We start from the raw sequence: 17,483 nt of genomic DNA on the forward strand, positions 1-17,483 counted from the left end.
AGTTATTAATTAGTATATTTTGTATTGATTTAAATTATGTAACGCATCTGAAAATTAAATTAAATATTAATTAACCATCTGTCTTTGGAATATACATATGGTAAAATTTGCTGCCATACTTTAGTAGTTATCCATAGATTTAATAATTATTGTTTAGATTCAAACAGTATAAATTGGTATAAATCAGTACGTTTTATGTCAATATAACAAAATGGTTATATTCAAACTAATACGTGAAAATTCATGAATTCCTAATACATATTAACACATTCACGACCAACCGTCACACATGTGCGACGGTGAAGTTTTCGTAAGAACTGCTGACACACATGTGTGACACCGAACTTACGTGATGAAATGTAAAATAATTTTACCACGGTTTATCACAGTGGGTCTAAATTTAGCCACAGTCCACCTGAACAATCCTTCTTTTACAAGCTATATGGCTGGATTGTGATCTCGACGTTTAAAAAAAGAAGAAATAAGCTATAAATTTATAACACGTATTCAACCGAATATATATACGAAAAGTGTCGTTATTTTGTATAATTTAGACGGTATTAAAATATCTCAAGCAGTAAGTATAGCATTTGATACTAGTGAAGCATCAATAAGAGCACAGGCAAGAGTGGTTCCAAAAAAAATCAAGAAAATATTCTCAAGAATACTTAAATTTTGGGTTTACTTTAGTAAAATAAATAAAGAAGAACAGCCTCTGTTTATCATCTGCTACAGCACATGAAACAAAATCACATGAAAGCAAAAATCACATAAAAACCAACGAAAATCTTTAACTGTGAGATGTTTCGAGATGGTTTATCTTTGTTACAATTGAGCTTCTTGTTTGACATATTCGAGAAACAAATATTTGGATATATATATTGGATACCAGTGATAAAGTTAATGCTCTTGGTAGAAAATTGGAATTGTGGAGCAGAAATTTAAAGCAAAAAAAACCTAAAAATTAAAATAAAATAAACAATTAATTGTTGATTCTTTATTTTTAGGTTTGTATAATTTATGGATTCGACCGATACTTGATGGAAATTCATTTTATATAACAATAAAACACTGAAAACTTTGTTTTCAAAACCTCCACAAAATTTATTTTAAATTCTTATCACTACAGCTGTTTCGGCTAATTGCCTTTCTCAAGTGATCTGTTTTTGGCATGGGTTAACACTTTATAGTCTCTAATGAAATAGGTTGAGGAGGGGAGAACTGTTTGTCTCAAGCTGGTCATTCAGAATTATATCTGTGTTTTTTAATTTGTTGATTTCCATAGAAATCTTTGTTAGAGTCTATGGAAATCAACAAATTAAAAAACACAGATATAATTCTGAATGACCAGCTTGAGACAAACAGTTCTCCCCTCCTCAACCTATTTCATTAGAGACTATAAAGTGTAAACCTATGCCAAAAACAGATCACTTGAGAAAGGCAATTAGCCGAAACAGCTGTAGTGACAAGAATTTAAAATAAATTTTGTGGAAGTTTTGAAAACAAAGTTTTCAGTGTTTTATTTTTCAGTATTTGTATAATTTGTTAGCATATAATTTTGTAATTAATAATGACCTCTATTTTTAGACAATCAATTTTATTATGATGCTTCAAGGGACATTATAAATCAACAATTGTCACGTTTGTGCGAGAAATACGTGAGTAGTTAGAAAATTAATTTTTAAAAAAATTAGTGCGTTTATTCATTTTTTATGAATTACTATAGATATATTAAAATTTGAGTTTGAAGTTATTGCAGCAGAAGATCCAAAATACAATATAATAGCAATTAAATCAATAACAAACGAACAAAAAGAAAAATTTTACATTCCAAATAATCGATGGTCAATAAAATACCACACACAACTCGCCAATCTACCTGAGTATAAAATGAATTTCAACAACACTAAACAAACGTGGTCAAACACGAAAATACAAACTTTTTTTGAGGACGATTTCCGAAGTGGAAATTAAATTGTCAATAAACTTACTTTAGCCTTTAATTGTGGATTATTCCATTTAAATAGTAATTACTATTAAAACAAAATAACAGACATATTTTAAACAACATACACCACTTCTTAATTTTATGAGTTTTCTACAAACTATTATTGTATTAAAAATAAAACCGTCAACACCGCATAATTCTAAATGTTCAGTTAGGTTGATTTATCATAAAAACCAGTTTTCCCATTTTGTGTGTGCTTCAAATCTGAAATACCAATCACAGCGAAATATTAAAATAGGCTGGAATTTTATGTTTGTAGCTGTGACTAATCAGAAGAACAATTCTAATAAGGCGGCCCTATAAGTGGGTGTAATATTAAACACTAATAAACCGATAACAATTGCTGAAATACGTAGGCGGGTCAAACCAATTATTAGGTAGCACCTAAGAAACTTGTTTGGATTTGTTGACTGGTATCGTATACAAATGAATCAGTTTTTTTGTTTCAGGAACAAAGAAACTAGTTAATTGTCGATTATGTATATCGGCTTGTGTAAATATGTTTTGATACATTATACAATAAATTCATATATTTTTATAAACAGGTTTATAAAATAAGGATATATACCCCTCCTTTTAGAGGTAGTCTTAGCAATAAAGTTCATTTACCCTATGACGGACGATATGCAATTAATATGATCAGTGGGGCGTTAATATTTAATTCCGATTGCTTGAAAAGTAAAAATATTTAGTTTCCTGTATTTTATGTTCAGTAATAATATTGAATTTTACTGTATCAAAGGCAAATAAAATGAATATAATATGTATATACAGGGCGTGTTAAACGAAGTGGGATAAAATATTTCGAATACTCGAAATTATTTGTCGACATCAAATGTTCATCAAGGTCTCTACAAGTCTCTATTTTGTGTAGAGTAAAAATTATAAAGTTGGTTCGCTATATTTTCTCGGGTTTCGGATTAAAAATTTTATTGTAAGTACCCAGTTTTAATTACCTGCTCTTTGGGGAAATATCAACTGGTCAAATGAAATGAAAAATAATCCATAACTTTTTTTATTTAAATAATAATGGAAAATATTTTATATAATTGACAGTATAATAAGGAGAATTACTTCATTAATGGAGTCTAATGTGGCTAATATAAACCTAATAATAATTTTATATTACAATTCACACAGAAAATATGGTCTATGTATATTTGTTCCATGAAGAGAATTTCTAATGAAAAATAAAAAAATTTAACTTGCCAACAAAAATGAAAATCAGTCATTATCATCAAAAATATCATAATCGCCATCATCATCACTGTCATCACCATTAATTGTTATTATGATTGGACTTATTTCGTTTATTTTATTTTCACGAGTCCACCAATCTTCTATTAGTTTCTCTCACTTGAATATACAGTTGCACCACACTTCTGGAGTTACAATTGAAAGTGCCTTTCGCCAAGTTTCCCGAACTGCGTCGTCGCTATAACCGTTAGGCCCAATATGGTTGTCATAATATTATTTTGCTATTCCCCATATATATTCGATGGGATTAAACTGGCAATGATACGTTGGCAGACGTAAAACTTGATGACCGTAACTTTTAATAATCTGATCCACAACAAAGGTTTTTGGTTTTGCGTGGATATTTGCCAAGCGTAATAATTCTGATTTTAAAATATGTTGTGTAAATGGTATATGTTCCTTTGTCAACCATTCTTTAATTTTATTAACAGTCCAAGAATTCGTTGGACTTTTGTTTAATACTTCAGAATGGTAAGGTGCATTGTCTAAAATAATTACGCTGGGCTCACTTAAACCTGGGAGAAGTTTTTCATGTAACCATTTTACAAACATTTCTGTGTTCATATTATCGTGATAGTCACTTGATTTTGATTTAGATGAAAATATTAAATCAGCACCTTCTATAAAACCCGATTTCCCTCCTGCATGTAAAATTATGTGTCGCTTCCCTTCTCCATCAGTATGTTTTATGGACTTTACGTTATCATCTTGCCATATTCTCTTGGTTGCACCCCTAGAAAATATCCATGTTTCGTCTAAATATATAAAATTTGCCCTTTATTCTTTTATTTTAGAATATTTTCTTAGAAAGTTAATTCTTTTATGCACAACAGAACTTCTTTCACAAAGGGCTTTTCTGTTATCCTCCTTTTGAAATTTTCTATCTTTTAATTCCGAGAGAATTGTATTTAAGGTCACATGTTCCTTGTTGGCTCGCATTCGATAAATGGTATCACGAATTTCAAATTTTTTTCCATCTGGAATATCTTTCGTTTTCAATGATAGGCGAGTTTTTCGGTGATCTTCTTTCGGCCGTTCATTATTGCGATTTTGTAATACTCCTCTTAGTTTGGTTTCACTAATTCCTAGAGCATCACATACGCCATTTTCTTTTTCATCCGTAAAATACTTATGTACACTACAAATTAGACTATCTACATCTAACACACGTCTAGGCATTTTTAAATATTTCCACCAAACATACAATGTCAACACTGGCAAAGAATCAATTCAACTGCAATATTGTAACAAATTTATACCTACCCTAATGTTATTTTAATGTATTTTAAAATATGACCATTAATGCAGTTTTTACCTAATTCTTTGGGAAGTCGTTTACTGCAACTGGGTATCAATGAGTCATTAGCATAATTTTGTTAATCCCAAACCCGCGTAAATATAGCGAACCGACTATACGGATGGTTTTTCATGCAGTAAAATTGGAAAATACTTGCCAAGTTGCTGGTATGTCCAAATTTGAATAAAATACATCCAAGACTTTACTTTCTGCAGACACTGTATTAAATATAACCTTAACAAATTGGGACTAAATCACTTCCGAGTTTTCAGCAAAACAAAAGGTTTAAACACGTATAGTCCAGTAATTGATACCAAAGCTATTGAGAGTATGCAGTCCAGTAATTAGACCGAAGGTACTTTATCGTTTAACTAAAACACACCATAAAGTCCGAATTGAATTCCCGAAACACTTTGTTGTTACTTCTTTTTAGCAAACGATTTGTCCTATTCACTGTCTGATATTTAACTATCAGCGTCATCACTATCTGAATTGCCTATCCGAATAATTAGAGGCTGGACCTCACCTATAACTCGCTCGGTTTGAAAAGACTGAACGATTATGTCTTCCGTATGTCTAATACAATTTTGCATTGTTCTGCCTTCATTTCTTTTATCGATTCTTTTCATAAACTAAGAACGCTAGCGTCATCTGTTGTTTTGGATGCCTGTTTATTATAAAAATTTTTGGCTATACTTACAAACTAACTCAATTACATTATAGTGGCAATGGTAGGGCGGAAGTCGAAGAACATGGGCATATTTAAGAGCCAACTGTCAGTAATAAATTTCTTTTGAATTTTGTGCTCTCCACACCTTTGAAGTAGATCGACTTTTAAAAATATATCACTGTGATAAATTTTCTTTTCTGTCAACCACAACTTTATTTATTCTTTTTTCCAGCTGCTTGAAGGAAATCTGTCTTCTACTCTTGAGTGGTAGGATGCATTATCTAACATTATTATGGATGATCGCTCCAATTTTTTTGACGAATTATCTTCAAACCATTCTTAGCAAATATTTGTCTTTATATTTCCATGGTAATCACCTGTATTCTTTGTAAACGAAAAAATTAAACTAGCATTAGGAATCAAATCCACATCATTTCCAGCATGAAGTATAATGTAGCGTTTACCATTACTGGAACGACTAGAAGAATAACATTTCGTGGTGCCATCTTGACAGAATGATTTTGACTTTTTAAACTTTTTTAAACCAATATCACACAGTTCCTTGTCTTTTATTTGTTTAACGCAGCACTAATTGTTACATGTACTTTGGCTATCTACTTATTATATATAATATGTAGCAGTACCAAGTAATCTAATCTGGAGGTACATTTTTCGATCACTTTTTCTATTAATTGTCGCTGTATATCGGCAATAACGCAAATCTTGTCCTCCAAGTGGTCAATCGTTTCATATTTATCGGTGTAGACTAGTACCTTCACATATTCCCGTATAAAATAGTCTAGTAGTGTTAAATCGCATGATTTTATAGGACAATTCACAGTTCGAAACGTGGCACGAGCTGTGTGACATTTTGCGCTGTCATAATAAAACTACAGCTCCTGCACATCATAAGATTGTAAATATAAGACCCTAGTCCCTAATATTTATGAATATGTGCTGCCACCAGCAACCTTTTCATCACTACCTATAATTATTTAGAAGTAACTTGTAGATCTATTATTTTAAGTTTTTTAAGAGAAAATAGTTGGAGTCGATTTTCGACGTCAACTTTATACGTTTAAATGTGAGTAGCCATTTATAAATTAAAAATATTCTTATATTCATTTTGGTATCTAGTTTTAATTTGAAAGTAAATAAAAATAAACGAGGTGTGTTATCAAAAAATTGAGTATGTGCCAGATATATTTCCACGGTCCCATTAAATGCGCACGTACACAAAAAGAACTTCATAGGAATGTTCCCACATCAGAGGCAACTAATTCTAAAATTTACGGCGCGTAAATTTGATCCATAACTCAAAAATGTTCGCATACAGAGATTTTTAGTGCAACACGGGTCATTGTAGGCGAGAATACAAGCAAATATAAAGGATAAAATTATGAAAACTACAAATCAAAATGAATACAAACACAGAAGCGATAAAGTATGGCAGCATTAAAAGGGAAGTGTCATAAAGGTGGTAGGGGAGAAGCGAAGTTTGACCGGAAGCTGGCTAAAATATTATCATCGAAACAATAGGGAAGCTTCCGGTGCTCGCCATGCAACAAAGCTACAATAAAACGAATTAAAAATATTATAGCTTTCAACTTTGCCTATCCTACATGGGCGCGCAAATGGGTAAAGGTAAAAACTAGTAATGTGTTCCAAATTGGATTTTCTAATATGAACTTTTTAAATATATTCCAACGATTTATAATGACAAAGCGAAAGAATTTTTAATTAAATATTAAATTAAATGTCGGAAGTTTAATGGTGGGAGTTGATGGTCACTTCCACAATCTGCTCTCAGGTATGTTTTACAGTTGATGGCAGAGGATTTCTATCTTGATCTTATTAGAATGTAATTTATTTGATTCCTTGAGCATCCATATAGGCTACGCGATTATGTACAATCTAGGTAAGTATTGCTGATAAATCGTATTTATAATTCGTTGTTGGGCTTGAAAAAGTGAAAAAGTCAATATTTGATGAAAACACCAAACGGGTTAAAAAAGTAACTTTTAATTGTGGATAAACGGGGAAAAGTCAATATAGTTGTATTTGTGGGTTAGGTTAATTCTTGTAAAAGAGTCACTTACAAAATAGTACATAACGGTTAGGGAAAAAAGGTATATGATAACATTTCCCTTGCATTGTCTATGTGTATATAGTGTTAAGAGGCCTTTAAGGCCCATCGCTATATGGATAATTTCCATCGTTTTCTGTTCTTAGCTATCAGCTTCCAATCTCTGATTCCCATCTCTCTGACATCTTTAATTACTACATCTTTCTATTGCTTTCTTGGTCTTCCTCTCTTTTTTTTGCCCTCAGGTACTTTCCAAAGAATATTCTTGACTTTGCATTCTTTCTAGATGTCCGAGCCATGTTAGTTTAAGTTTTTCACTTTTGTTATTGTACAGTTAGCATACAATAGATAAAGTTCTGCACTAGTTCGTCTTCTCCATTCTCCCTCTACTACTTTTTCATCAAACATTCTGCAAAGTATCTATCTTTTATACTGCCAAGTGTGGTTTTGTTCATATTCCATGTCTCGGCAGCGTATAGCATTGTGGGTCTAATTATAGTTTTTTATACATTTATTTTTGTATTACAAGATTATATCTTTGGTTTTAGGTAATTATTTTGCTCATGCTTCCAGCACATCCGTTGCTCTTGATCATTCTTAGGTTAATTTTAGTTTCTTGCTTACATGTCTGATCAATAAGAGTACATAAGTATATATATTCATCCACCTTCTAGAATTCTACAACTGATCCAGTCTCCACCTCCAATTTAAAGGAGCTGCTGGTGTTGTTTCCTTGTTTTCGAAATTTCCATGTATTTCGATTTATTAATATTAACTTTTAGTTCCATTTTAGAGCATTTCCGCATCAGTCTTTTTGCTATACTTGCTAATTCTTTTCCATTTCTTGCAATGAGAACCACGTCATTAGCGTTTGCTATGCATTGGTGCTCTTTGTATAAAATAGAGCCGGACCTATTTATCTCACCAATCCTTATAACTTTTTATCGTTCATCGATATATTGTGTCGTGTTTTTGTTTTTTCACTACGATATGCCGTTTTTGGGTCCATATTTCTATAATTTTCTCGACTGAAAGTACCATTTCTGGCCCATTCCTATTTTATGTCATCCACAGTTAGTTTTTTTACCCTATCTTCACGTGTTTACCTTCAGCTTTTAATTTCTTACCTTTATTTACAATTTCCTGCCTCGTGTGTCTTTCCTTTTCGATCAGGTCATCGTTGATGGAGATCTTTTATCCAGTAAGAAATCTGAATTTGCTTTTTTCTTTCATTACCTTACTTTTTTTGCCATAATCCTTTATTTGTACCAGACATATAGTATTTTTTGACTTTATTGCAGATTCTATTTTGACATTCTCTTTTCGGGGTTGTGTATTTTTTTTGTATGTTAATTATTTTTTAAAAGTGTTTTATCTGTTGAGACTATTGGTAGACCCGTAATTGCTATGTTATTTCTTTTCATTTGTTTTTCAATTCTTTTTACTTTGTTTTCAACCCGGGTTAATTTGCTTTTTGTTTCTTTTAATTCTTGCCTTATCTTGCACTGCCTATATAAGTATTTATATCAATGAATAATGAAACAACTTGACTTGCACCCTTTTTTACGCTTAGCTTTTAATGTAACCTGCAACCGACTTGAGACATATTACCAATATATTAGTAACTATGTATCATATTATTATTGCTGTGATTATTCCTACAGAAACATGTTGTTTTAATTTTATTCATAAAAATAAAATAGGTCAAAAAAAATTGAAAAATGTCTAGAGAACAAGTTGGTAATAGATTCATAATAAACATTTTGTTTATAAAAAAGTATTTTTTACATGCACTGTAAGTATTGATAACATACAATTGTTTCTGTTTTTGGACAATTGCCACAAATTGTTTTTCTACAGTTGTCACACAAATCACTAGTTTTGTTATTAGAGTAAGATCCCAGAGCGATCAGACATAACTTATTTTCACACAGATGAAACTTTAGAGTCTCAGTAGCGTCTCGCGTGCTTTGAATACCTGCGTATTTATGAAACTTGCTGAGTGACACCTGGGCAGGTACCAGGTGAGAAAGGTAACTAAAAATAAGAGCTATTTAACTTAAATTTACATAACTGATTTTTATACATATTTTGTAGAATATTATTTTGAAAATGCTGTAATAAGTGTCAGACACTTGTCATGGACCAGAACTTTTGTCAGCCGCTTTAAAGCTCCACTAAAATTAAATGAACTTTACTTACTTTTACATGTCTGATTTTTAAATATGTTATTAATGGAACTATAATAAAGTTATATTTAATCAGTCAGACAAATTAGAATGACCAAATATCCCTCAAACACTAAAACTAGTTAACCAGAAGTATGAGCGCGAGAGTGCTGTGCTTGCATTTCAGAGTGAGTGAGACATTGCGATAATTACGTTACGATATTTGCATAATTTAAAAAATGGTGATTCGAATGTATGGTTAAACGCAGGCACCGAAAATAACCAGAGATACATTAATTTGACAAAGGTTTACGAGTACTTGGGACATATTTTTATGTAGAAGTTTGCTAGGGTTTCACGCTCTAACTGGATGTGACTTTAATCCAATTTTTTTTAAAAAGCGCAAACAAAGACCATTCAATATATTAATGAAGAAACATGAATATCAGCGAGCTTTCATGCAGTGTGGAGAATCAGAGTTGTTTACCGATGAAGCCACCCAAAAAGATATTTTCAAAATAATCCAAAAATTTATCTGCGAAATTTATAGTTTTCCTGATACGTGCAACATTAATGCTGCCCGGCTTCAATTTTCTTATGAAACCAAATTGCTCCGAATTAATTAATTATCCCAAATATATTCAATACATTAATTTACTTTAATATTTATCTTAATGCTAGAGTTCATCATATTAAAATAGAGATGCAAAAATATTTAATCGGATCGAAAACAGTAAGTATTCTTAATGAATTTGAATTTTTTGCTCTGAGGCTCACGCGCACTGCACTCTCACGCTCATACTTCTAGTTATAACTAATTTTTGGGTTTGAGGGATGTTTGGTCATTCTATTTTGTCTGATTGATTAAATATAACTTTATTATAGTTTTATTAATAACATATTTAAAAATCAGACATATTGTAAAAGTAAGTAAAGTTCATTTAATTTTAGTGGAGCTTTAAAGCGTCTGACAAAATTTCTGGTCCATGACAAGTGTCTGACACTTATTACAGTATTTTCAAAATAATATTCTACAAAATATGTATAAAAATCAGTTATGTAAATTTAAGTTAAATAGCTCTTATTTTTAGTTACCTTTCTCACCTGGTACCTGCCCAGGTGTCACTCAGCAAGTTTCATAAATACGCAGGTATTCAAAGCACGCGAGACGCTACTGAGACTCTAAGGTTTCATCTAAGATCTAAGATCTAAGATGTTTTGCACTTTTTTTCTCCCATCCTCTTTTCTCTAGAAGTGGATACACTCAATACGTTTTCTTGATTTGACGAGGAAGCTCTGTTCGTTAGGCCCATGGTTAGTTCTCCTACGAGCTCCAAGATACATTTGCGATGTGAAATTGGCTTATCCGTGACAGCTTTGTGAAGAGATGAGGCATTGATTGGAGCCACATCCAATACATTATATAAAAACTTGCAACGGCTACCGTCTTGAACTTGCTTTTACCGTTTACTTCTTTGCCATTTGATCGATAACATCGACACCAAATTTAGTGTGAATATAAAATTTTATAATTTCTGGCTACTAATACTACTGATATTTTTCTTTCCTGCTTGATACCTACCTGAGGTTGGCAATCATCATGGCTATTCTGATCTTAGATGCTGCTGCTCTGAATAGTTCAATTGATGTGCATCCGTACCATTCCCTCAAGTTACGCAACCATGAGATTCTTCTTCTTCCTACACTTCTCTTGCCCTGGATTTTCCCTTGTATAATCAATTGAAGTAGGTTGTATCTCTCATTACGCATAACATGCCCCAGGTATTGCAGCTTTCGTGTCTTGATGGTTTCCAATACTTCCATTCTTTTGTTGATTCTTCTCATGACTTCGTTGTTTGTTACATGCTCGGTCCATGATATCTTCAGGATTCTTCTATACACCCACTGGAACGGGCTGGGTTCCTCTGCACCGTCCAAGTGGGCCGAATAAATACTTCGGCTGGGTACAAGTAATTATAAGATATAACTACTTCGGATTAGCCTTCGATTTGGTATATTTCCATTAAGCGGTGGTTCTTTTTGTTACATGGATTTAATTAAAACTACTCTTGCTCAGTAGAAATGTATTTTGATTATCAATAGTATACCTTTAATTGTTTGATGAACAATATACTAATTACTATTTATTTGCTCATTGCTTGTGTAATGAATATTAACACTTACAGTTATTATTGTTAAGACGTGATCGGATGGTTCAGAGCGATGTGTCTTCTCGGAGAGTTGAACGTACAAGAGAGAGAATTGTGTGCAATCTTTCGTATCGTCAAATTTTGGTCTGTACCAAGGGGCGGTTAGGGGTAGGACGCGAGGGCGCTGTTGCCAGTTTGGATCAAATCCGAACATACTCCCCGGCCGTTGAATGTCTCATTCAATAACGAGGTGGAAAGATTAGAAAGGAATGAGATCTAATGGTTCAGTTGGAACGTGAGAAGATACAGAAGACCTATGATATATAAACAAGAAAGTAAGCAGGAATAAGAAGAAAGTAATAAACGACAATCAAATTACGAGTTCCATATGGACAGCTTTTGTACTCATACAGATAAAGAGTGCCACATAGCATGTTGTGAGAGGGGCCTTACGAGAGCGAGATGTTTTTATCATAAGTGGTCCACCATAGTCAGTCCCAACATTTTGAAAGGGGCGTGAGATCGAAACTCTTTCCTTTGGCAAATCGGACATGATTTGCTGTGCAGGTTGTGCGCGAAATCTAAAGCAAGTAGAGCAATTTCGAATAATTTTCTTAATTTCCCTGAGACCATTTAAAGGCCAAAATCTTTGTCTGACGTTGGAAAGTAAGGCTTGTGGTCCGACATGACCAAGTCTAGTATGTTCGTGTGAAAGCAGTAGAGTGACTACATGTGATTTAGAGGAAAGTAAAATAGGGTGTTTGTGATATTCTAGAATGTCTGCATTTTTTAAGCGTCCACTGACACATAAAAAACCAGAGTGATTTATGAATGGACTAAGTGAGACCATGTTTTTATTTGAGAGTGATTTACTATTTTGGATTTCAGAGATTTCTGAACTGAAGTGTTGGTGTTGAACAATTTTACAAATTGAGTTAGTGGACGTGAGAAGTTCATCTACAGATAGTGGACCAGTAAGAGTTTTAGTGGGAAATCTTGAATTGTGAATAAATCTGTGAACATATGCCATTGCGTGCACTAGTCTAGAAAATTTAGAAAATCTAAGAAATATTTTATGCCAAAAATTTTCTTCGGTAGGTTTAGTGGTAAGAAGTGAGATTTTTCTCTCTTCTGGTAAGTTGCATTCATTAATTTTTTCATTAAAATGAGCAAGATTTAGATTGGGGTCTTGCAGAAATGAAGGACCTGACCACCATGAATCTAATTTTAAAATGTTTTGGGCTAGTAATCCTCGAGATGGGTAGTCGGCAGCATTTTCTGCAGATTTTATGTGGCGCCAGTGAAAGGCATTTGTCAATTCAGTGATTTGAGCAACTCGATTGGAAACAAAGGTATTCCAGCGGGATGCGTGGGATTGTATCCACGATAGTGCTATCCTTGAATCGCTCCACAAATTGACACTAGAGAATGACAGTTTGTTTTCATATATTGATATGATTCTTTTGGTGAGTTTTGAGAGGAGTAACATGGCACAGAGTTCAAGTCTAGGTAGGGTAGTTGTCCTGATAGGGCTTACCCGAGATTTTCCTGTAACCAGTATGCAGGAAACTGTGTTGTCAGAGTATACAGTACGAAAGTAAATGCATGCTGCATAAGCCCTTTCGCTGCTGTCAGCAAAGCCATGAATTTGTATGTGTGCGACTTTCTTATTAAGAAATAGACAGCGTGGGATTTTTAAGGACTTTAAGTGATGTATACTGTTTACAAAGGTTGTCCATTCTTTTTCCAAAGAGGGAGACAAGATATCGTCCCAGTCCATTCGTTCAAGGAAAAGTTTCTTAATAAATAACTTTCCATGTAGAATCACAGGAGTTATCAACCCTAAGGGGTCATACATTTTGGCTAGAGTGGATAAGGCAATTCTTTTTGTAACGCGAGTGTTAGTTGGGGCTTCAGGTACTGAAATTGAGAGTGTGTCTGGAGAAGGGTTCCATGAAAGTCCTAAAACTTTATTAGAGGCATTTTCGACTTGGATGTCATATGAAGTGGGTTGATCATTATTACAATATTTTTCAGTGAACCTTGTGGAATTGGAAACCCATTTTTGAGTTAAAATGCAAGCACTACCTAGAACGGTATTTAATTCGTGATATGTGGTTTCTAGGTCAGTTTCAGTTTCGACACCACAGAGGATGTCGTCTACGTAAGTTTGTGTAAGTAAGGCTTCACAAGCGAGGGGGTATTTTTGGATGTTAGTGGATGCAAGCTCTTTTATAGCCCGAGTAGATAAGAAACTTGAAGATCTGAGGCCGTACGTTACACTAGTAAGTTCAATGCATTCAAGTGGTTTAGAGGGATCATCTCTCCACCTTATATTTTGCAGGAAGGTTTGATTTGGGTTAATATTTATTTGACGGTACATTTTTTGAATATCAGCAGTACAAACAAATTGGGGTATTCTAAAACGGCAAATGATGTCAAATAGATCAGGTTGTACCTGTGGACCTGTGAGCATAATGTCATTTAAAGAGGTTCCAGAAGAGGATTTACAAGATCCATCAAAAACAACGCGTAATCGAGTGCTGGTACTGCTCTCCTTTATCACGCAATGATGGGGCAAAAAATATTTGTGTTCGGATAAATTATTGTATAGTGTGAGTGGGATATATCGTGCATGATTAAGTGTAATGTATTCATCGATAAACCTTTTGTATTCAACAAATAGAGAGTGATTTAATTGGAATTTCTTTTCTAAGCTTTCGAATCGTTTTTTAGCAATATGAAAAGAGTCACCTAGTTTGGTATGCTCTGAGGGGCATTTAAGGGGAAGATTTACTTGGAATCGTCCGGTTTCTAAAATTTTAAAGTTTTTCTTGAAGTCAAGTTCAGCAATTTCTTCAGTCGGGGTGAGAAGTTTTTTAGTGGGTATTTCCTCCATTTCCCAGAATTTAGGAAGAAGCGAGTTAAGGGAAGAAGTGTTTTCGGAGATAACATTAGAAGTTTGAGTAAATAAGGATACTCTTTTATTTTTTAGATGATTATGAGGTACACTACCAGCGACAATCCAACCAAAAAAGGTGTTTTGAAGTACAGGGAGATTTTTTCCTAATCTTACAATGCCATCGGTAATGAGTTCGTAGTATTTGTCAGCACCTATCAAAATGTCAATGCTTGAAGTTGAAAAGAACTCACTGTCGGCTAAGGAAATGTTGTGTGGTATTTCGAGCAATTCTAGGGGTATATGTGTCTGCGGTAGTGGGGTAGTTATTCTATCGAGTACATAACAAGACATGTTAAGTTTATTGCCTTTATCATTAGTAGAGAAAATTGTAAGATTTGCCATTATGTTAGACATAATTGAGCTCTGGGCAATTCCAGAAATTTGAAGTGGTTGTTGGAGGGTTTTACAGCTAATTTTTTCAAAAAGATTCCTTGATATAAAGCTACTTTGACTAGCATTATCGAGAAGTGCCTTGGCTGTTATCATATGTCCTGATTTTGATTGAATAGATATTTTAATTGTTGCTAATAGAACATTACAAGGTTTAGCGGAGAATGTAAGGTCGCCTGTGGTATCTAGAGATACCGCTGTGACAGACTCGGGGTGGATGTTATTGCCAGAGGAGGATGGCATGTCGTCGAATTCTATATGATTTTTATAAAAATTTAAATTAGGGTTTGATTTTTCTTGAGTTTGATGATAATTATGTTTTCTGGAGTTGGCATCAGAATGTGTTTGATTTGAATTGGATCTCCAATTATGTTGATTGAGTTGAGGATAGGTAGTTCTTTGGCCTTGAGATGTGCCTGAATTGTGAGATGGATGCGAGAAGTTAGCGTTGTGGGCTTTGCGTACGTGCAAGAGAGTGTGATGTTTTTTAGAACAAATCGAGCAAGTTTTAGAGATGCATTCATTGTAAGAATGTCCTGTGCCCAAGCAGTTTGTGCACATGTGTTGAGAATGTGTGAAATTTAGTTTATCAGAGTGTGGTAGAGATGAGAAACGTGGACAACGATATATTTTATGAGACAAGTCATTACAGTATATGCATTTAGAAGTGGAAGAATTATTGTAGGTAACATTGGTGTGAAGAGAAGTAGTGCGAGAGAATTTCGGAGAAGGTTTTTCCGTTTTATAGTCACGTGAGTCACTTAAATCACCTAATAAATTGCACCTATCTTCTAAAATGTCTAGAAACTCGTCTAATGTGGGTAAATCTGATTTAATTCTTTTTTCTCCGTATTGTTTTTTGGAGTTATAGTCAATTTTTCTTGATAAAATGTAAACTAAGATGATGTCCCAAGTGTCTACTGGAATGTTTAAGTTTTTTAAAGATTGAATGTGTTTTCTTATTGTAGTTACGAAGTCTCTGAGTGTTTGGGCATTAACCTTAGTGAGAGTGGGGTAGTCCAAAATGGATTTTAAGTGTGCGTTGATTATATTTAAGTTATTAGAGTATCGTTTTTCCAAGAGGTCAAGAGCAATGGTAAAGTTTTCGTGGGTTAATTCGAGAGAGTCAATTAAGGCGAGAGCTTCATTTTTTAGAGAAGATTTTAGGTATATAAACCGTTGAATATTTGTCAGAGAGGGGTTATCAATGATTAAAGAGGTAAAGAGTTGATAAAATGATATCCATTCATCGTAGTTGCCTGAGAAGATTTGAAGTGATAATTGGGGTAGTTTTACATTAGTAGGCGTGGTTTGTGTAACAGTGGGAGTTTGAGTGGTAAGACTGGGTAGATTTGACTCTACGAGAGATTTGCACTTTTCGCGTAATAAAGTTAAATATTTAAAATAATGTTTTTCCATAAGATCACGATTTTCAAGAGCATCGGCATCGTCAGTGGCTTGTTCTAAGTTATCTTGTATAACATTATAACGTTCAAAATGTTTAATTATTGATTCTTCTCTTAGTTGTAATTCTGTTATAGTTAGTTGAGAATGTAAAAATTGATCACACCAATTATATGCTCGCGTTAAAGCCGACTTTGCCGTTGCTCGTTGTTTCTTCAGTGCCTCCATTATTAAATATAGGTTTTAAATCTAAACAAGTATGATATATGCAATCACTAAAAACACCTTAAATTCACTTGCGAAAACACTACCGCGTTAGATATAGCACAACTTTTATAAGCGCGCTGAAAGAAAAACAATACAATACAAACAAATCAATAGAAATATCAATAAATGAATATTTAAATGTGTTGTAGAATATGTGTAGTATATATAAAATCGTTAAATATATGGAGGCACTGTGAAATCGGTAAGTATAATATTTATGATGTGTAAAAATATTAAAAGTATTTATTTAGTGAAATTTCAAAGACAAATAATAATAGGTTTTTCGCTTGAGCAAATAAATGTTTTTAATTCTTAAAACTAATTATTACAAAGAATTTCTTAAAATAATTATTATTCAAATTTTTATTTTATGCGAAACAATAGTGTCTTTCTTAGTATCGAAATTATTCTGTGAGTACGTGGGAAGAAAGAACTTTTTCTGTACCTGCAGTGATGAGCGGTGTACCTGATGCCGTGAATTCTCACACAGCCAATGACGCGACGTAGCAATTTGTAGAATATAATATATTTTAAATATATTTGTGTTGAATTTGTTATTTATATAAATCCTAGTTTATAACATATGGGAGAAGGACCATGGAACGGGCTGGGTTCCTCTGCACCGTCCAAGTGGGCCGAATAAATACTTCGGCTGGGTACAAGTAATTATAAGATATAACTACTTCGGATTAGCCTTCGATTTGGTATATTTCCATTAAGCGGTGGTTCTTTTTGTTACATGGATTTAATTAAAACTACTCTTGCTCAGTAGAAATGTATTTTGATTATCAATAGTATACCTTTAATTGTTTGATGAACAATAT

The 17,483-nt window shown here is 33.3% G+C and overlaps 1 protein-coding gene across 1 annotated transcript in view; it reads right to left on the reverse strand.

Moving 5' to 3' along the window:
* LOC140442521 (uncharacterized) overlaps positions 1-16,620 on the reverse strand; it is a 132,813-nt gene extending 116,193 nt beyond the window's left edge. Inside the window, exon 1 of the mRNA XM_072533586.1 lies at positions 12,510-16,620. Coding sequence (XP_072389687.1) covers positions 12,510-16,620 — 4,111 coding nt within the window. The remainder of the gene's footprint in view (positions 1-12,509) is intronic.
* Between the last annotated feature and the right edge of the window lie 863 nt (positions 16,621-17,483).

The sequence above is a fragment of the Diabrotica undecimpunctata genome, chromosome 5 (genome assembly GCF_040954645.1).
Source record: "Diabrotica undecimpunctata isolate CICGRU chromosome 5, icDiaUnde3, whole genome shotgun sequence".
NCBI classification, from domain to species: domain Eukaryota; kingdom Metazoa; phylum Arthropoda; class Insecta; order Coleoptera; family Chrysomelidae; genus Diabrotica; species Diabrotica undecimpunctata.